The sequence below is a fragment of the Monodelphis domestica genome, chromosome 3, assembly GCF_027887165.1.
Source record: "Monodelphis domestica isolate mMonDom1 chromosome 3, mMonDom1.pri, whole genome shotgun sequence".
In the NCBI taxonomy this organism is placed as follows: domain Eukaryota; kingdom Metazoa; phylum Chordata; class Mammalia; order Didelphimorphia; family Didelphidae; genus Monodelphis; species Monodelphis domestica.
The window spans coordinates 474,928,080-474,950,297 of NC_077229.1; the positions used below are offsets into that span (position 1 = coordinate 474,928,080).

The window sequence follows — 22,218 nt, forward strand, 5'->3', positions numbered from 1 at the left end:
CCCGGCACAGAACGAAATAGACTACATCAAAGGAGCATAAAAATCACCTTTGGAGGAACAGAAGGACTCCCCAGTACCTCAAAGAGGTGAAGGTACGTGGGGTTTGAACATTTTCACACTATAATAAGGAGGAAAAGCTTGCACAGAAACATGAACTGAGCCGCCCTTCCCCACAAACACACCTCCCCCACCAAACCAGAGTGAGCTACCGGAGCACTCACTGGGACAGCGAGTGAGTGGGGAACGTCTCTGTCTGGGGGGGGGCACTCCAGGGTCCTTGGGATCTAGGGGCTGCCAGGAAACAACATCTCAGGGCGGTTTCACAGGAGAATCCTGCGCTGAGCACAGGGGCCGCAGAGCTGTACTCGGGGTGGTTGCACTGAGTATCTGGGCGGAGCTAAACACCAGGGGTGGACCACATGCTGATTATCTGGGCGGAGCTGAACACCTGGGCAGTTTGGCTGTGATCAGGGCCCCAGCACTCTAAGAAACCTCGGAGGCTGGGAAGAACTAGTCTGAGGCACCTAAATTCACAGAAAACCCGCCCATATCACCCAGACCCCAGACCAAAAAGGAAAGGGGAATAAAACCACCAAAGGGATGGCTCACATGGCCCAAAATCAAGCCTCCAGGAAGAAAGGGAAAAAGGTGACTATTGAAAACTTTTATGGTGGGAGTACCCAAGGAAAAGAAGAGAATGAGGGTGAAATCCAAAAAAAATCAGAACATGCCTCCCAAAAAGGAAACTATCAACAAGCTCTGGAAGATCTCAAACTGGAGCTTACCCAAAAGATGGAAACCTTCTGGAAAGAAAAATGGGAGAAAGATCAGCAGTCTGATAGATAAGACTGCTCAATTGGAGAAAGAGCAGGAAGCATCCAATAGAAGGGCAGACAAAGCTGAAAAGCAAAACCAGTCCCTAATGACCAGAATTAAGCAACTCGAAGAAAGTGAGATCATAAAACAGTAAGAATCAATAAAGCAAAGCCAAAAAAATTAATGAATTAGAAGAAAACATAAAATATCTCACTGAAAAGGTCACGGACTTGGAAAACAGAGGCAGAAGAGACAACCTCCGAATTATCGGTCTCCCAAAAAACCCAGAGATAAACAATAAACTCGATGTTATTCTACAGAAGATTATTAAAGAAAATTGCCCACACGTTCTGGAGCAAGGGGGCAAAATAGAAATAGAAAGGGTTCATAGAACACCCTCTATACTAAATCCCCAAAAGACAACCCCCAGGAATGTAATTGCCAAATTCAAGAGCTTCCAAGAAAAGGAGAAAATCCTACAAGAAGTCAAGAATAGGAGCTTCAGATAAAGGGGGGCTCCCATAAGGATCACACAGGACTTAGTGGCTAACACATTAAGAGACTGCAAAGCATGAAACACAATATTTAGAAAGGCAAGAGAGCTGGGTCTCCAACCAAGAATCAACTACCCAGCAAAACTGACTATATACTTCCAGGGGAAAGTATGGGCATTCAACAAAATAGAAGACTTCCAAGCATTTTCTAAGAAAAGACCAGAGCTCTGTGGAAAGTTCGATATCCAAGCACAGAAAGCAAGAGAAACATGAAAAGGTAAATATGAAAGAAAGGGAAAAGGAGATAAATCTTATCTTTTTCTTTAAGTAAAACTCTCTTCTATAAGGACTACTTTTACATCAAATTATATATATTAAGATGTGGGGAAAATGTTTTGTTTAACTCTCAAAAATTGTATGCATCATAAGAGTAGTTAGAAGAAACATGCATAGGGAAAGATTGGGGCATTAAGAAGATTTGGTGAAAGTGGGGGCAAAGAAAGAAATTCGTTCTACCAGTTCAGTTTGGAACCTGCTCTTTGATCTAATGGCTCACATCATATATCCCATTAAGGTTTACAAAGTGCTTTCCTTACCATAATCCTGTGTAGTGGGGAGTACTAGTGTTGGTATCCTAATATTTAGGGATGAAGATGTTTAAGTGATTTAGTATGCATCTAATAAATGTCAGAGTCAGGGTTTCCTGAGTATAAAAGTCTGGTGCTATTTGAACTCTACTACATAAAATAATGAACAAATTAACCAACAGATGTAGAAATAAGTATTGATGAGGAGCTTCCTAAAGACCACATACTCTGATAAGTGCTATGAGGGATATAAAAGGAATTGATGAGATATCTTGAACCTTTCTCTGAAAGAGAACAATATGGAAGGACCTAGGCCTACTCTACTGGGTGATCAGTAAGGTGATACAAGAGTGTGGCCCATCATTTTTAGTGTTGTGTCAGTGAAAAGTTTGTGCCTGTGATTGTCTTTTATGGACGAGTAAATCTTGAATGGAGAATGGTTAGGAGCATTTCATGGATGGGGAATATAAGTTAAATGTGGAAATGGAAATGAAAATCCTATCTTTGAGGATTTGGATGATTGCTAATGAAGGGCAGAAGTCATGGGTTAATTAAAAGTAAGAAGGTTAGATAGGTAAAGAGGGGACAAATTATGGAAGACACTGAATGGAAAGATGAATAATCTAGGCCTGATTGAATAAAACACTGTGGCTTCTTGAATCAAGAAGTAACACCTACTGAGATTACAGAAATGCTTTATGCCAAAGAGAATTTGGAGAATTTTAGTTATATAGAACTCAATTTAATCAAAAGATTCCTCACTTCAAAAATTTTTCAACATTAATGTTACTAATTACATATGTGACAAAGGAATAGGAAGACAAAGTCATCTTCCCCATATATTTTATCACTGGAATGCTGATGACTCATTCAGGAGCTCTAATCATGTAAATTTACCAAGAAAACTACATTTAAAACTGTTGAAATGAGGTTTTTTTACTGGACACAAAAATATTCTTTGCTGAAATATTTTCTCATTTTTGCAAATGTAGAAAATATGAACTATTAAAAATTAGAAATAATAAACTTTTGAACATTTCATGTACTGTAGGTGTTTTTAAATTAAGAATAATAGATTGCAATTAAAATGGTTCCAAGAGACCTTCTATTCTTTCAGGATAGGGTCTTTATCTAACAAATGCCCAAATACCCTAGAGTTCCATCTTTTCTTCAAATATATAACTATATCAAAAGACAGATTCCTCACACCATCTGCCACCTCTAGGGAGATATGTTGTACATTTCAAAGTATGGCAATACTCCACTCTAGCATAATGAAGGAAGTAAGCACATTGGGAAAATAAACTATAAAATGTTTTACTTTGTCCTCTTTTCTAAAAAGTAAATTATTAAATAAAATTATCATGATGAGACAATTTCTGTTTGTTTTTAGAAAATAAAAATGGCAAAACAGTTTCAATATTAATGAATTATTATTATAATTATATGTGTATATAATTATAATCCTCTGAATAATTAATTCAGAGGACTCACTTGTATCTTGTCTTTGCTACTCACTAAGTGACCCTGAACAAGTTATTTAAGCTTGATAGGCCTCAGTTTCACAAACACACACAAACTCATACATGTGCATTCACACACATATTATATATGTTACATCTAACTTACATTGTGAAATCCCTTTGAAGAAGTAAACCTCTATAATTAATATTTTAAAATTTTATTTATAATCAAATGTTAGCTCTAAAACAACAACAACAACAAAAACAAAAGCTTTTCTGGATCACACACTGTATTCAATTTCTGGCCATCTGAAAGTAGCTTCATAAAAGAAAATAGACTGATTTGAAAATAATCTCTCTATGGCTTATTATCAGTCTAGAGTCACAATTAAACTCCATGTAATGGAACATTTAAAACCAAACAATGACTTTTACAAGAACACCAGAATACTATGAGCAAGACAAATCAGGTGCCTCTTTCATATTTGACCAAGGCCAGCACTGACCTAGCACATCTTGTCTGAGAGAACATCAATCATATTCAAACACTGCCAGCACAAAGGTACATCCTATTCCTAGCTGTACAGCTTATATAAAGCAAATAGAATTTTAGTGACAAAGTACAAGGCCATTTGATCTATGAATTTACACAGGTCCTGCAATTGCTTACACATGCCTGAAATCCTTCAGGGTCAGATGAGGCCAGGAATTCTGAGAAAAGAATTTGTAATTCTTTTTAAGATGTAATTCCCCTGCTATGGGTCTGAAATGGTCAACCTCTTTATTGAACTCAAGGGCCTAGATAGTTTGGATTTAAGAAACATTACATGATTCATGTTATCCTTACAAAGATAATAAAGCAGGTTGAAAAGTTAAAAATTCATTCAAGCAACCACTTTTTTTTTTTTGTATTCACATGTTAGCAAGAATAATCAGTTTGACTGATTTTCTTTTAACTGCTACAAGTAGCTACCATGGAGTTGTCCACTTTCCTAGTTGTGGCAGCTTCTTTGATATAATTACTGATTTTAAATGCAAGTAGGTGTGAGGCCTAATATTTTTTCTATGCATATTTTCTTTTTTTTCCTGAAAAAGATCCCATTTTTTTGTAAAATCTGAATCTTGCCAGACTTCTAAAAAACACAGGAGAAATTAATATACTGCATTTGGGGGAATGTAGACCATTATAATTCCATCCATGCCAAGCCAGCAAATGGACATATTTAGCATATTAAAATAATAACAATATTAGGTGATTAAAATGTCAATCAATTCCCTATTGGGATGGAACTCTAAGCTACTTCCAAACCAGCTATGCCTCTGTCCTTCAATGGTGCATCTCGAAGGTTTCATTAAATACTTTGGGCTGCATCAGATGGGCAAAGATAATATGGGGATAATACTGAAGTATCTGAAAGAGTTGTTTAGGTTAATGATGTGTGACAAACTTGCAGGATTTCAGCCAGGTTACTGACTCCCTTCCAAATCTGTGTAGGCAGCAGGTCAAACCATCTCCACTTTCTACCCCTTATCTATTATGACTGATGGAGTGAGATTCAGTGATTTGATATAATCCATTCTTTGGAATATATTACTAAATCTAGCAGTTTACAGATCAATGGAAAGAACATGCCCTCTCTTTTTATCATTCTGACTTCTGATTTTGAAGTTACTATAAAGCAAAAGCTTATTATTTCCCTAATTTTGTCTGCTGCTTTCCTAAACTATATCAGGGCACAAATAAAGAGATTTTAATATGGTAACTGTTTCTAATCATAATTTCATTCAAAAGGACACTTTAGAAGCCAAAAAAAAACCACATACCAATGATATATTTGTATATATCTTTTAGTGATCCATCTTCATTTAGAACTTGCATAGAAAATGAAATATGAATAATTGTAGAAGAAAATAAATCTCAACGAGGCATCAGTCAGGTAACAAATATTTGCTGAACAACATCTATAATGTATCCAACATTGATCCTGGCAATAGGGGAATGATGGATCAGGGAGAAAAGAAAATCAAAGAATAGGACAAGATCCTTGCCCTCAGGGAGCTTAGAATGTCAACATTAAATAAGTGCTTATGATATGCCTGCTTCTATACTGGGGTGCTGGGGAAATAAAGACCAAAAAAAAAGTCCCTTAGCTAAAGAACCTGCATTCTGTCAGAGGGACACCGGAAGTGCTTATACAGGTATATTTAAAAAAGATACACAACAATTTTGAGGAACAGAGCACTTCTCTTTGGACCAATAGAGGAAAGGAAGACCCAATTCCCAAACACCTTAAAATGTTCTATGATAAATGCTAAATCGGGCACCTCAAATATAGAGATTCTATTTCAGTTCTCACTAATCTCTCCTTTTTCTGAATTCTTATTGTGCATAAAGAATACTTTATGGAGGAATTTGCCAAGCTTATTTTTGAAAGATGAATATTGTTGGACAAGTAGAAATTGAGGGACAGCAAAACAGAGGGAGAGAGAGTTACTGTAGGCAAATAAATGGAAGAAAGAGACTTGCACAAGAGCATATAAATAGCAAGTGGCCAAATCAGGATTTGAATCCATAGTTTCTAATTCCAAATCCAGGAGACTTTCAATTACACCATCCTGCCTTTTATTCCTAGATGTGCCTGCCCAAGACATAGCCTAAGGTGACCCTGACTGGAACTGAAGATTTATATAAAGGAGAAAGAGGAGGGGCATCATATAGGTAGAATGGGGTCAGATTATGGAGAGTTTGAAGACTAATTAAAATAATTTAGACAATTTTTTGTTGGTAACAAGAAGACAACTGAGTAGGATAATGTTGAAAATATTCCTACTTATCTCAAAAGATCTATAAATTAATAATAAATGTGGGTCTTCTTCCCACTGAAACATATTGCAACAGAGTTACTGTCACCTAAAAATCCATTATCCTGTGGTTAGTTACATGAGGGCCTGGAAAAAAGGAAAATCAATTAGAATAAGGAAAGACAGAAAGATAGACAAACAGAGAAACAGAAAGATAGGTAGTTGGATGACTTTAAGAAGGAAGACAATACTGAGAAGAATGAATAATGGGATACTGAAGATGAAAGATGAAAATGTATAAGATGACTAATGTTTCTAGCCCAGGAAGATGGAAAAATGCCTATTCCATTCATAGAAACAGGGATGTTGGAAAGAAAAATCATTTTCTGGAGTTACAATTAAAAATTTGATTCTGGAAATACTGATTTTTGAAGAAAGAATAGGAAATCAAAGTGGAAATAGCCATTAATTAACTGAAACTAGAAGTCAGATGAGGAATCAAGATTATAGAGAAAAATGTTGCAGTCCTCCTTAAAGATAGTTGCAAACATGATATGGATAAACTCTCTGAGGGGGAGACTGTAAAAACAGAAAAACAAAAGAACAGGTAGACATAATTATATTCCTACTTTCCCATCTACATAAAATCTTCATGAGAATAACTACTTATTCATTGAGGGCAACCTCAATAAGGGTATTAGGAGAGAAGAGGCAGGTCTTTGCAAGTATTATTGCACTGCAGAACTCACATTTATCATCATATAATTGACTGAAAAATGTAGAAAATACAAGCTCTTGCTCTGCTTATTTGTTGACTATAAAAAAAGTATTTGATTCAGTAGAGCAAAGAGACACTTTAAAGGCCCTCTTATGACAAGATATCTCCCATTCAAACACTGAAATTATTCTAGATTCTTTGAAGCATGTAAACAACTAAGATAACCTTATTCATTATCTGGCTAGGTGTAAAACTATGTTTGGCAAAGGTAGTCAGCACTGTAATGAAAAGAATCAAAGAAAGAGGGATTCCTTAAACATAGTGAGATCCTCCACATTTTCCTATTGGTAGATAACATCATGCTATTTACATCAAATGTTAGAAAAGCAGTCTCCTGGCAAACCATATTCATTCAAGAATTTAGATTATCTGTATATCCAGGAAAAAATTAGAATGTCTATTTCCAGATGAGACAGCAGGGCACAGGGGAAAGAACATTTCATTTGAATTGAAAACCTGAGTTCAAATCCTACTTTTATGCTTTTTCCTTCTCTCTTACTCCATCTTTAGCTCCCAGCAATAAGCAATGCAGCAAAATTAACTATCTTAAAGCCATGTTTTTAACTGAATCAGTGCCTCTACTTCCTCCTTTCTCAACTCTCTTTTAAAGCTTTTTCAATCTGGCTGCAACCTCATCCACTAAAGTGAAACTGCTCCCTCCAAAATTTCCAAATCTAATGGTCTCTTTGATCCTCCTTTTCTTGACATGTCTGCAACATTTGACAGAGTTGACCTCTGCTTGAATACTCTGGGTTTTTGTGACTCTGCTCTCTCTTGGTTCTTTTCCTACTTGCCTAACTATTCCTTTGTAGTTTTTTGTTTGTTACTTTTTTGCTAGATCTTCATGTATGTTATTATGTCCACTATCCGTGGATGTCCTCTAAGGCTCTGTTCTGAACCCTCCTCTTTGTTTCTTTCAGTACTATATAACTTGATGACCTAATCAGCCCCCAGGAGTTCAATTATTTCTATGCAAATCATTCCAAGCTCTATTCATCCTTGTCTCCTTCCTGAACTCCAGTACCACATTACCAAATACTTGTTAGATATTTCAAATTATACGTCCCTTAGGCAACTCAAACTCAACATGTCCAAAACAGAACTCATTATCTTTTCCCCAAAACCCTCTCCTCATTTGAAATTCTCCATTACTATTGAAGGAACCACCATTCTCCCTAGTCACCCAGGCTTAAAACCTCAGTTTCATCCTCAATTCTTCTCCCTCCCTCACTACACATATCTAATTAGTGGCCAAATTTTGTCTATCCTTTCTCTATACCACCCACATCTCTCCATTCATACAACCACCATCTTATTCATTGCTCAAAAAGTTACTACATTCTATGTACCCTGACATAGCATAGCCATAGACACTTTTAACTGGTCTCTTTGCCACAAGTATTTCCTCTACTCCAAACCATACACCTCCCAGCTACCAGTGATTTTCTAATATCCTAAGCCTGACCATGCTGCTCCCACCTCAATAAAATTCAATGGATCCCTATTATCTTAAGAATAAAATATAAAGTTATTAGTTTTTAAAGCTTTTCAGAGCCTGGCTTATTACTACTTTTCTAATCTTACATTCTATTCTCCCTTTCCTATATTCTACAGTCAGTCATACTGGGCAACTTGCTTTTCTTTTCACAAAACTCTCTCATCTCTGTGCCACTGCACTGGCTATTCCTCACACCTGATATGCTCTCCCCTCCTAATATATGATTTTTAGATTCTTTGACTTCTCTTTAAGCTCCCTCTCCTCCATGAGACCTTTGTTCATATTTCTGGCTACAACAGACATCCCCATTAAAGTGACTTTTTATCTATTCTGCGCTTATCTTGTATTATTTTCAGGAAACTCTAAATAATAAACCACTAATTATCACAACAATAACCAGTGTTGTTAAACATCTATATATTTTTACCTCTAAACTATAAAATAAAAGCACAAGCTATATTGTTACTTAATGTTGGGTTTCTGTTTCACTTATACTTCTCTTTGCTTCTTGAGAATATGAGGGACAAATAGAGTGGAAATAAGAAACATTTTAAAACAAGCTTGTTAAATTAAAATGTTGTATTTACACATTTATAAATAGATACCCCCACTTGAATAAATATTTGCTCCCAAAGAATTACATCATAAGAAAAATGTCAGCCTGATCCAATATTCCTTTAAGTGCATACAGTGATAGTGTTTGAAAAACCACTAATTTGTGATCTATCCCTTTAGAATTAAGAAGCAATTGGGCTGTTGAGAGAGGTGTTGGTGGGGTCCTGCATGGGAAATCCAAATATCTCCTTAATTAATACTTATTACATGAGTCCCAGAATTGATGGATTCTGTTCTCCCTTCCGTTGGAAACACTGGGGCACTGCCAACCTGCTGCTTCATCAGGAATTTCCTACTCTATGAAAATAAAAACATTATACTAATGGTGAGGCTGCTCTGGCATGGATTGCAAACCATGCCTTGCTTTTAGGAATGAATTCCTCATCCAGTCTAAGACAATATTTCCATTTTCTACCTACTAGCCAATTAACTCATTTAATTAAAAAGAATTTGAATATCCTTTGAAAACTGTATATACAACTATAAGATATATTATTATTAATAATAATTTACAAATCACATAGACAGCCCTCCATGAACACATTTTGTAGTCTAGATTCCCTCAGATCTGTGGTTGTCATCCACCTGGAAAGTCCCCAAAGTACTAGCTAGAAATCTGCCACTACCACCCCTTCTGCTGTTCCTGCAGTCATATTTAATTGTGTTTGCTCAATTCTAAGCCAAACTCATATGCAGTATATTTAGATGGTTAAAATAGCTCAGCACTCAACTGCTTTTAGAGATTATTTTCAGTTTGACAATTCTTAGGAATTATTCTGGAGTAAACAAGGTGAGGAGAAAAGAAAACAACATAAATCTGCTCCAGTGATGAAGAAAACAATATTGGAACTACAATCTGGAGATTCACCACGAATGAGGAAAGAGAGTTTTCCTTGGTTTATTTTCTTTTATCAAATACAATCACTGATTCATTTCCTATTTGGGATTTATTTTAAAGTAGAGGATAGCAAGAAGGTAATAGCTAGAAACAGAGAAAAGTACTATTATAATTTAAAAAGATGGATATGTAATTGCCACACTTACCCTTCAATAACATCAAAAGTAGAAATGTAGAAATGACATATGGATTGCTTGTTACTTAAGGAAAGTTTTCTGAACCTTTGAAACAGCCTTTATTTCAAGTAATGGAAATTGCTAAATCAAAAGGTATAAATCATTTATTTATAATCCAGTAACCATTTTGTCAGATCCCCAATCCTTAAACACTTCTTTGGATTTTCTTTGATAAAAAGCTATAACTAATTTACAGGTGCTTGGCTAGATGTTTCTATCAAGTAACTACTTCCATTTGCATTTTCTATAGCATTTAGGAAACAAGGAAGTTAAAAGGAGAAGGCTGAGAAATCTGAAGGAACAATATAGAATTTGTTAAGATAATAAAGTATGATAAGATAATAATACAGTATGAGATTTATAAGGTATAATGAAGAAGTAAAGATCAAATGTTTGTGCTTCTCTTCAAAGAATTCCACCTCCAAGTCATTTTTGTTTGTATTTTTTTTAAGTTTAAAAAATAGAGTCAACTTAATTTTTTTTTTCTGGCAAGCATTCTGTAAAATCGTGCTTGAGAGAATTTTGTGTTTAGCCTCTCTTTTGCATATATGAAATAAATACCTGTCTTACAACTGATTTATATTGTACATTAAGTACATTTCTAATCACCTTTTTGGGAAGACCATAAACATGAGCCAAAACCTAAGTAGTAATTAAATCATCCTCCAGGGTTCCAGGGTGGGGATGTAATGATACAAAGAGTATGAAAAATGGAGTCTAACTCTTCTCATTAGAGATCCAGCTTCCACTGAAATGAAGGAGGTTCCCCCTTGCACATGTCCAGTACAGAGGCTTCCTTAGAAGAGAAAAAGACTGCTCCAGGTCCTCTGGGCCCACAATTTCCAGCAGTGGTTATTATTGTTAGAAATGAATATTTGACATACTAAAGACTGTTCATTTAATCCAATATTAGGACTAGCTTACATAACGAAAGGCCAAGTCAGAGTATAAAAAATGTTTTGACAAGTGAAGTTTGAACCAAATCTAATGAGAAGAAATGAAGTGAAGTAAGACAAATAAAGTCTTCAAATTAAAAATCACTTTCACAATAATGAAATAGGGACATTAAGGCTAGATAACAATTCATTGGAAAAAATATCTGAAAATTTTAATGAATTGCCAAAACAGAAACAATGAATAACATTTCTTTAGCATACATAAAGTGCTTTTGAAATTGCTAAATTCTAACATTAGCCCTAAGAGGGAAGTACAACAGATAACAGTATTCTCATTTTACAGATAGTTAGTGGCTATCAGAAACAGGATTTGACTCCAAGTCTCTGCTAACTTAAGTCTAGTACTTCTATGACCTGTAAGCTAAATTTTGGATCTCTAAAATGACATAAGGCAAGAAAGCAAATGAGATCCTAGCCTGCATCAAGAGGTATACTATTCCAGAGAAGGAAGTGGCCAACTAAGTATATTCCAGCTTGGAAGATCACATTCTGAGATTGCATTCACTCCTGGGAACTACATTTTAGACGAGGAGTTGATAAGCTGATGAGCATCTATCTAGGGGACAGCTAGGTTGGTGAAGGATTTTAAGATCATACCATTTGAAGTTCAAAGGTACTCATTCTTGATGTCTTCCTGACTTTTTGGTCAGCTTTTATTCTTCCTTATTTTTTTTTAATTCCCTTATTCTGATGACCTAACTCTTCTGTTCTCTAATATTCTTAATAGTTAACCACCTTGTCTAGTCCTGGTTCCATAGCTTGAACCTTCTGCTACCCATGAAGTGGTAAGACAATAGCATTGAGTAGCACTATTAATATTTTCTTTGCATGGTCCTTTTTTCTTTCAAAACATCTTGCCTAGCTATCATCTCATCTGAGACTCACAAAACTTAGACAACACAGATATAATCATTCCCATTTTCAAAATGAGGAAATTAAGACATCCAAATTTAATGACTGGTTGGACACCAAAGTTGATGACTAAACTAGGATTAGAACTGAATTTCTCCTAGTTCCAAATTACTTCCACTAGAGCAGAGGTGTAATAAATGTATTCAAATAAAATTGTGAAATATAAAAAAAGAAATAAAAACACAATAGATCATAGATAATGTTAATATGCAGTTTTCTAAGTCAATATGTGCTACTGAGAAAATTTATAAGATTAAAAGATATGAGCAGGCAATTTTCAGATGAAAAAATTAAAACTGTCTTTAGTAAGATGAAAAAAATCCAAATCATTATTATTTAGAGAAATGCAAATTAAAACAACCCTGGGGTACCACTTTACACCTATCAAATTGGTTATTATGAAAAAAAAAGGAAAATGATAAATGTTAGAGAGAACGTAGCAAAATTGAGACACTGTTGGTAGAACTGTGAACTGACATAATCATTCTAGAGAGCAATTTGGAATTATGTGCAAAGAGCCATAGAACTGTGTATGCACCCTTTAACCCAGCAATACCAGTCTATATCCTAAAGAGATCAAAGATAGAGGGAAAAGACCTACTTGTACATAGAGGTTTAAAGCAGCTTTTATAGTGGCAAAGAATTGGAAAATGAAGGTACATCTATCAATTGGGAGATGGCTAACAAGTTGTGGTATATGATTGTAATAGAGTACTATTTGCCATGAGAAATAAATAGGGCAATCATAAAAACAAAAACCTGGAAAAGTTTTTTTAAGTGATGTAAAGTGAAGTGAGAAGAACCAGGAGAACATTATACACAGGAACAACAATAATGTATGATGTGAATGACGTAACTATTATCAGCAATGCAAGGATCCAAGACAACTCCAAGAGGTCCACAACAAAAAAAGCTACCCATCACCATAAAAAGAACTTATGGAGTCTGAATCCAGACCAAAGCAATCCATTTTTCACTTTATCTCTTTCATGAGTTTTTTTCTTATATAAGCAATATGTATTTCTATCACAGCATAACAAACATGAAATTATGTATTATATAGAGCACAATATAACCTATATCATATTGCTTACAGTCCCAAGGAACCTCTCCCAAGGAGAGGATATAGATCATAAAATGTCAGAAAACAATTACTAAAAATGTATTAATATGTAAAAAGTAAAAAAAGGACAAACAATGGCAAAAGAAATCCTATTGTAAATACTAACTTACAACTGATTCATTATAGATAAGAACTAAAGAAAGCTATATTTTAAAAAAATGTGATCATATGTATGATTTTTTAAAAAACTCTTACCTTCTTTCTTAGACCTCTGTGATGGTTCTAAAGCAAAAGAGCAGTAAGGGCTAGACAATGGGTTACATAGCAAGGAAGCATTTGAAGCCAAATCTGAACCTAGGACCTCCTGGCTAGCAATACACTGAGCTTCCTAGTTGTCCCTTTATATATGGTTTGGTGACCCCCCCCCATTTCTATTTGAATTTGATACCTCTGAATTAGATCATTTGGGGGCAACCTTGGGTACACAAATGTATGCATAAGATGTATTCTGTTAACCTGGAGAAAGCAGCCTAAGTCCAGGGATTTCCTGATATAAATAAACTTAGGCAAAAAACAAAAGAGAATTAAAGAAATAAGTTGATCAGATTCTATGTTGTGAGCCAGGGAGAAATATTCTATTAAATTATGCTTTTCCAAAGACTGCATTCCTACTGTTGCACAAATACATGACATTTAGCAAATGAGGATCTGGACAATAAGGCACAATAACTGCATCAGAACCACTTGGCTGCTTTGGGTACCATGCCTCCTCTGGCAGGCTCATCACCTGAAATCTCATCATCATAGAGATCGATTCAGCTTTGAGAGTCAATACCTTCTCAGTCTCCTCAGTTTCCTCTTCCCTTTGATAGGAGGGCAGAAGGGTTAGAGTAATAAACTCCTCCCCAAACCTCCTTTTAGAGAGGGTTTGGAATTTCCACTAACATCTTTTCTCTCAAATGCTTTGTAAGGTTTCCACTTTGCTCTCCCACCCCAAATCCTCAGCTTTTTTAAATGTATTTTTCTTTCTCCATGAAAATGAAAGATCTTTGAGGATGAGGACTGTCTTCTCTCTCTTTTTTTTTCCAATTTGTTTCCCCAGAGCTTAGTATGGTGTCAGGAAGATAAAAACGTGTTTAATAAGTATTTATTGATTATGGCTCTAGGAATATCAGTATTAGGGGACAAACAACTCCTAAGTACATGATCTTTCGACAACATGGGCAGGAACAATATCCTTGTTTATTCAGGACAATGTATTATCTTAATTTCATGGTCTTAAAGGTCACTGCTTTATTGTTTAAAAGATATAAATATTTAAAATTTGAAACTTGAAAGATTACAAAAAATTAATCTTAGAAAACTCCAAATAAATGTTTCTTAGTTTACAGAACAAAAACAATTTCAATCTTGCCAACTCAATCTCAATTGATTCTCATAAATTACATTTTAAAAATAAATGGAAAGAATACTGGAGGAAATACAAACTCCCAAAAGTCTTTCATCCTTCTAGGGCAGATCAATTACAGCTTATGTGTGAGGTGGTTGGGAGTAAGATGCCTTTCATATCACACTTTAAAATCTAAGATCCTTATTAAGATAAGGTCCCGGCTGTTCCTATTAAAGATTCATTGCCCTTTTCTGAGAAGAAGTATTTGACCTGTTATCACTGGCTAAATTTGGTCTTTTCCCACAGCTGCATATTAGACCTAAAAGACATTTATTGTAGTAGGAAAGGGTTTTAAAGGATAGCAACAGATTTGTGATATTTAAAGATGGAAAAGAGGAATGATTTCTGTTAAGATACATTTTTTTTTGTTTAAATATTCACTATGGAACTGAAAGGAAGTAAATTATACACTTTAGGAGGATGTGTCAACTTCTTTCATTCACGCTTCTACACTAGCATTTAATAGGTTGAAAGTGTTAATTGGCTGAAAAGTTTAGTCAAATACCCTTATGCTTCATCTATCTAAATGCTAAACATCTGGATATTTGGAAATATCTAGATAATTGGCTGCTTTTTTCAGTTTTCACACACATATTTGTTATTGTGTAAACATTTGAAATTTGTGTTCAACATTGGAAATGAAGGAAAATGTCCCTCCAAAGAGTTTTACTCTCTTCTTATTGGTAGAATATGCCTGATGGCTTTGATTAATTAAGTATATCTATTATATTAATAGAACTTGTGATCATGCTATTTTTAAATACTGTCCTAGAATTAGTTTAGACCTTAAACTCAAAATCTCTATTTCATGGAAATATTTTTATGTATTGGAAATTATTCTGAGCCTATGTGAAATATTAGAACTCATGGATAAATTAGTCAATTTGATGAACATACACTAACTGACTATGTATCATTATAAAGATATAATACAACTATTATAGTTTTATGGAATTTCCCATTTTATCAAGGAACTGCATTATCAAATAGATAAAAGTTTTAAAATAAATGAATTATTCACATAATATGATAAAATTCTGTTAATTCAAACCCCATGCCTTAAATGTAGTATATAATTCAAAGCACAATTGATTCCTCAAATAATTCTTTATTTTTCTGTTGTTAGAAATTTACAAATAAATTAATTCAAAGGCCCCCTTTCAGTTTCCATTTGTCCTAGATGCTAAAGAAGGGATTGCTGCATTAGAAGAGAGGTTGAGTTAGCAGTTCAATTCATTATGTCCTTACTATGTGCAAAGGTACTGAGAATACAAAGACAAAAAAAATGAAATGGTGTTTTCTTTAAGCAAAATTCAGTTGGGTAGATAATTAAAATATGTACAAATTACAATACAAAGTAATGCATATTAATAAGATACAAAGTAATGTAACATCAAGAGGTAGAGAGAATTGGGGATAGGGTGGGGGTCAGGAATAGGAAGAATAGAAAAGGTCTCAAAAAGGAGTAGGTTCATTGTTCTTAGAAGAAAGATGTGGATTCTCCCATGGAAGTAAGGGGGCAGGGGAGGAATTTCAGGCATGAGGAACAACTACACAAAGACAGAGAGGTGAAAGATAAAATGCCATTTTGGGAAACCAGTAAGCTGATTTAATTAGAATGAAGAGTATGGGAAGTGAAGTCATTTGAAATAAGGCTGGAAAGTTAGTTGGGAACCAGATTGTGAAGGACTTAAAATACCAGGTTGAGAACCCTTTTTTCATCAAGGTAGTTGTTTTGCATCTTCATCTTCACAAATAAAAACTGCTACATGATTTTGATAATACTGTTTAGGGGATGTATTGCTACCCAACCTAGGGATGAGTCTATTCTGGGATGGTACGCACACTAATAAGGATGATAAGAACACACTGGAAGAGAAAGAAAATAATGGCAGTTGGCACTGAGCAACTGTGAATTTTAGATTTACTCTACCCTGCTTAGACTAGCAATCAGTAATGTCTACACCCCTACTTAAGGATTAAGTGTTGAGAAGGATGGCCTATGACAGACATGTGCTAGCAAATGACAAATCAGAAACAACTGACAGACCCCCTGGGCTTAAGCGACCATTGGTACATGTGAAACGCAGGAAGTGATGTAAAAAAAGTCTATATATTCACATCACTTCCTCTTGCTGGGCTCTCTGGTGGCGGAGGAGTTGAGCTCAGGGTCTCTCTCTCAGAGATATTGGGTTCGACTAGCTGTTTGGCTCATGGCAGAATTTTGGTGTCTTGGCGTCTTGGCCTGGGTTGGGTGAAGCATCTTCCCTGAGCTCTCTCAGAGTTTAGGCTGATTCCTTTTTTTTTCTTTACCTTTCCTAAAATTCCATCCTCCTAAGAGGCCCCTAATCTCAGAGGAGGGCTCCTGGCTGGAAGGTCTCTGAACTCTCCTTGGCTCAGGCTAGGCCAAAGAAATTTTATACCCTTTTCCCTCTCTCTTCTTCTTAATTCCTTCCCTCTTTATTAATTAAACCACCATAAAATTCCCAAACTGACTTGAGTATTTTTGTTGGGATTTAGAAATTAAATACCTGGTGACCAACTAAGTTTATATTCAGTCTCAATTCTAAATTTACCCCTTACACAAGCCAATGGTTCAGGCATGCAACTTCAGGGGATTGCAATGACTGGAGAAGTCCAGGAAAAGACCTTCTGCAGAGGATGGAATTTGAGCTAAGTCTTAAAGGAAGACAGAATCAAGGAAACTAGAGTATTCCAGACATGGAGAACAGCCAGTGTATTTAGGAGATGGACTGTCATCAGACAGTCAATGAGCATTTTTTAAGTACCCATTATATGCCAGACACTGGGTGCTGGAAATACCAAGAAAGGTAGAAGATGGTCCTTGATCTGAAAGAGCTCACAAACTAACGGGGGAGGCAATAGGCACATAACTATATAAAAAAAGATATACACAACATGAGTTGGAAATGGAACAGTTAGGTGGTTTAGTGGATAGAGAGTAGGCTTGGACATGGGAAGTCCTGGGTTCAAATCAGGACTCACATACTTCCTGCCAGGGTGACCCTGCGCAAACCCAATTGTTTAGCCATTACTGCTCTTCTGCCTTGGAACCCATACTTAGTATTGAGTCTAAGATAAGCCTAAGAGGTTTGGTTTTTTTTTTTTTAACTATTTTGAATTTTGAAAAATTAGATGGAAATGATCAACAGAGAAAAGATACAGGGATTAAGGGGGATCAGGAAAGGCTCCTAATAGCAAGTGGGATTTTAGTTAAGACTTGAAGGAAGCCAGAAAAATAACAAGTAGGCTAGTAGAAAAAGAACATAGGGTACAAGGAGGGTACTGAATTGGAAGATGATTAGAAGACAAGAAGGGATCAGGTTGTGAAGGGTTTTAACTGTCAGAGAAAGGATTCTGTATTTGACTCTGGAAAGAAGAGGGACTAGTTCTTCTCAGCCCCTATATTAGGGCAGGTTCTGATGTCAGTGGAGAGATATTATATATGCATCTATGCTTCATATCTTTCCAATAGTGTCCCTCTATTTACTAGCCACTGTTCTCCCTTTTAGTTCCTTGTACATACTTTTTCAGATCACCTTTAAGTTCATTATTTTAGAAATGATTAGTTTGAGTTGTGATGGAAATAGAAGCATACTAATAACTGAACATTAATCATTTAGTTTATTGAGTTTGGGGGGTAACATGGTCAGGTCTGTATTTTGGGAAAATCAATTTACAGCAGAGAAAAGTCTGGATTGAAGTAAAGAAAAGACTTGATGGCAGAAAGTTCAATGAGAAGGGCAGTGCAACAGTCTGAGTAAGAGGCAATGAGGGCCTGGACCAAGATGGGGCTGTGTGAGTGGAGAGAAATGGACATAGTCCGGGACAGGGTGAAAGTCAGAAAGATGAGAGCTGACAACAGAGTAGATACGAGGAGCTGAGGATGATACCCCAAGATGCAAGCCCGGATGGCTGGGAGAGAGGTTGTGCCCTCAAAGTAATAGGACAGTTGGGAAAAGGAGTTTGGAGGCAAAGGGATAGATAATCCCTGGAACCTGACCCCATATCTGGGAGGTAAGCCAAGGAGCTAAGGAAGGTGATACTGATGTTGGCGCTACCCCTTCACACCTGCTAATGCACACACAGGAGAAACCTTGAGGTACTCCTTTGCTCAGGTAATAAGGCAGCTAAGGGAATGCTCTTGTTCATGAGCAAATTGCTTTTTGTGGAGCTCCAAATGTTAAGAGTCTAAAAATTGCATCTCCAATTTCTTGCCTATCATGATTCATAGGGGGAATGGAATGGGCTAATCAAAGTCAGTCTGGAAAGATCATGATTAATGTTCTGACATGAGTATGTTTATGGTTCTATTACTCCTCTAAATACTTTTTAAAATAATGAATGTGATAGAGCTGATCATGTGTAAGGCACTGGAAGGCAGAGGAGTGGCTAGTAAGAATTGAAGGGGACACAATTGGAGAGATTTGATTGGTGGACACACACATAAATATCAGAATCTTTCTTAATGTAGGGGGCTCATAACAGCTGGGTGTCCTTGGGGTCTAGGTGGAGAGGGACAGGTAGCTAGGCAAATACCCACAGCGCCCCCTGGTGACCACAAATCAACAACTCCTCCTCCTATGAATTTCCCTAATCTAAGAACAGTTACAGAAACTCATCAACACTGTTCTGCTTTTCAAAGTGCACTAAAGTATGGTAAAAGATGATTGAAAATTTCATCATGTTGTCATTCTGAATATTGCCTTGGAAAGAATAAAAGGACTAAAATATATTTATGGTGGAATTATTAAAACAAATTTAATATTCTAAAAATGGTTCTATAATACTTTTTTGAGGTATTATCTGTGTAGGAGTTTGTAAACATTGCTTGCCTTCTCAATGAGGGAGGGAGGGAGGGAAGGAATTTGGAGTTCAATATTTTTAAAAAATGAATATTTAAAATTAATAAATACCTATTGAGATATTATGCTCACTTTACACATGAAGAAATAGATGGTTGTAAAAGCTCTTAAGTAGCAGAACCATGTCTTAAACCCCACATCTTATGTTCACTTCAGCACTCTGCCCATTATACCAAGCAGTCCTCATAACCAGCAGTTGGAAACCAGACAGGCAGGACACTGGATCAACAGCCTGTGAAATATATCCAGCTACTAAGATCTTTTAGAACATGTTATATTTTACATATATATATATATATCTCAATCCTACTTCAAAGTGCTCTCTGCTTAGGCTTTCTCTTTTATTAAAGGTGACCATTTCAAAGTAGGAAATTCCACTGATATAAAAGACACAAAAAAAATCATATACCAGTAAAATGATGTAAACATATTTGCCTTCCTCACTAAACTACGTATCTTTATTTTAATAAATCTCTTTCTATAAGTTCTTTTGACTGCTATACCTTTTTCTATGACTTGATTGTTAAGCATTGTATAGATATTCTATTTGATGGGATATGAAGTACAGCACTCTAAGTGATTCTCTCAAACTAACTTATTGACATTTATAATAAAATTCCACTAGTGTACAATATATTAGAATTTCACTCCATGAAAATTTATATAGCATGACAATAGAGCTCTGCAAATAACTGACATGTCAGGGGGGGAACATTTCAAATTATGTTCAATGTAAACTTTGACCATTATGGTTTCAAAAAATCACATTAGTTTTTCTTATTTATCAAAAATATACTGCTTAAAAACTTAAATGCCCAAATGCCAATTTCCCCAACAAGGTTCTCCCCAAAAATCTTTTTTAAATTACCTGTTCTTAAGCAGTGCCCTGAAGGTCGTCTTATTCAGTCCCAGATAACTTGGCAGCAAGTTTGACCAATTCCAGTCCCATTTAGTTATGACTGACTGTTGACATATGAGAAGAAGCTATTGTTAGTTATTAATCAGAGTTAATATGATCAGTAAACTAAAGCTCCAGCTGTGATAGACTAACTAAGAAGGAGGGGGGTCTAGAACAAGGACTTAGACAGATGATATCAATCACGTACAGAGAAGAAGGTTTTTATTCCAATAAGACAGCAATTAATTAATAAATCCATTTGAGATGTAGCCATTATTTATGAAAAGATAAATCAATTTTTGAGTCATTATTCTTCCAACTGTTAATGGCATTTTGCCCAATTAAGAGAGGTTGACTCTTGAAAAGCAAAATAATTGGCAACTTTTTAATGTATCTCCTCAATGTACTTTTTTTAGTGTCAGCAAAACTTTTATCAAGAAAAACTTGAAGTAGTTAGAAATCTGGCTTTATGCTATATCTTAATTAGTGTGCCATATTAGTATTGTCTATTTTGCAAAAGTAAATATAGTAAACAGATGGTTATAAAAGCAAGAATATACTTCCCTTAAAAATTTATTAGGTAATCTCAAATCCAAGAATAGAGACAAATGACTACATATAAAAGTTCTGTAAAACTATATGATAAAAGATGTTGTTTATTTGAAAGAAGAAATGATTTAATGGTTAAGATTATTTTGTTTTGTACAATCTGAAATACAATCGACTATGTATCAAGTTAATTTATAGATATAAAAATGTTTGGTTTCTTACTATTATAGAAGCACTATACTCTAAAAACCAAATAGTTCTGATAATAACTCCAGTTTAGGCTAGTTTTTAGACTTGAACAAGAACTATCCCTTGTCAGCCGCTGATTAATCGAGCCCTACAATCCTGTCACACAGTAGAAGAATTCTGCCCTGAGTTGTCAGTATCTGAAGGTCTTATTCTACAGTTTTGATGAATGTAGGCTAGATCTGTAACAGGCATGATAAAAATATTATCTGCATCCCAAATTAGGACAATGTTTTAAATTTTTTTCATTAGAGCTCTAGGTCAAGCAATTCTTTTCTTCTGTCATGCCAGTTCAAATGATTTGTCAAGAGACTTTCAAAAAAAGGATACCTAAATTGTGAATTAAGCTAGAATCAAAATTGCCATCAGATTTCTGCCATTTTTTTGCCTTTTAGGTTATCATTTTTATATAACTACTGACTGTGTTGTTTAAATAATCTTCATGAGATGATATAATTAACTACATATTTAAGCATATATTGTTTTCAATATTGAGTTCTTTAAAGTAAATTCATTCATTTTAAATGATCACTTATGCAAATAATGTCTATGCCAAATTCTTTGATAAACTTTCAAGAAGATTGCCAAGATTATTTTTAAACATATATAAAACTGTGTGTACTAACTACTAAAAGTGAATAATTCAATTATTTATAAGACATGAATTGATTTGATCCTACAGCATGAGGGTTCCATGGCCAGTCAATTGTTAATAAATATTTAAATATTTTTAGCATCTAAATGCCAGGCACTGTGCGAAAAAACTGGCCCTGCCCTCAAAGAGCTCACAATCTAATAGGGAAGACAACAACCAACCAAATATGTACAAACAAACTATATATAGGAAAAAATTAACAAAGGGAAGGCCCTAAAATTAAGAAATAGGGGATTTTAGTTGGGGCTGAAAGAAGCCAGGAGGCAGAAATAAGGAGAAAGAGCATGCCAGACTTGGGGACAGCCAGAGGAAATCCCTGGAGTTGGGAGATGGATTATCTAGTGAAAGGGGCAGCCAGATGGCCAGTGACACTGGATTGAAGAGTCCTGTAGGGTGTAAGAAGGGGTGAGAAGACTGAAAAGGTAGGGGCAAAGGGTAGATTATGGAGGGCTTTCAAAACCAAACAGAATATTTAG

General features: G+C 35.4%; 1 protein-coding gene across 4 annotated transcripts in view; it reads right to left on the bottom strand.

Annotated features, from left to right (window-relative positions):
• The window catches only part of KIAA0825 (KIAA0825 ortholog), a 554,607-nt gene that overhangs the window by 247,991 nt on the left and 284,398 nt on the right, over positions 1–22,218 (bottom strand). For 3 of the 4 annotated variants that reach the window (XM_007487289.3, XM_007487287.3, XM_007487288.3), the window contains one exon: positions 20,263–20,357. In XM_007487289.3, coding sequence (XP_007487351.1) covers positions 20,263–20,357 — 95 coding nt within the window. Of the gene's footprint in view, positions 1–15,553; positions 15,771–20,262; positions 20,358–22,218 lie in introns of those variants that run through there. The other variant, XM_007487294.3, reaches the window with a different exon arrangement.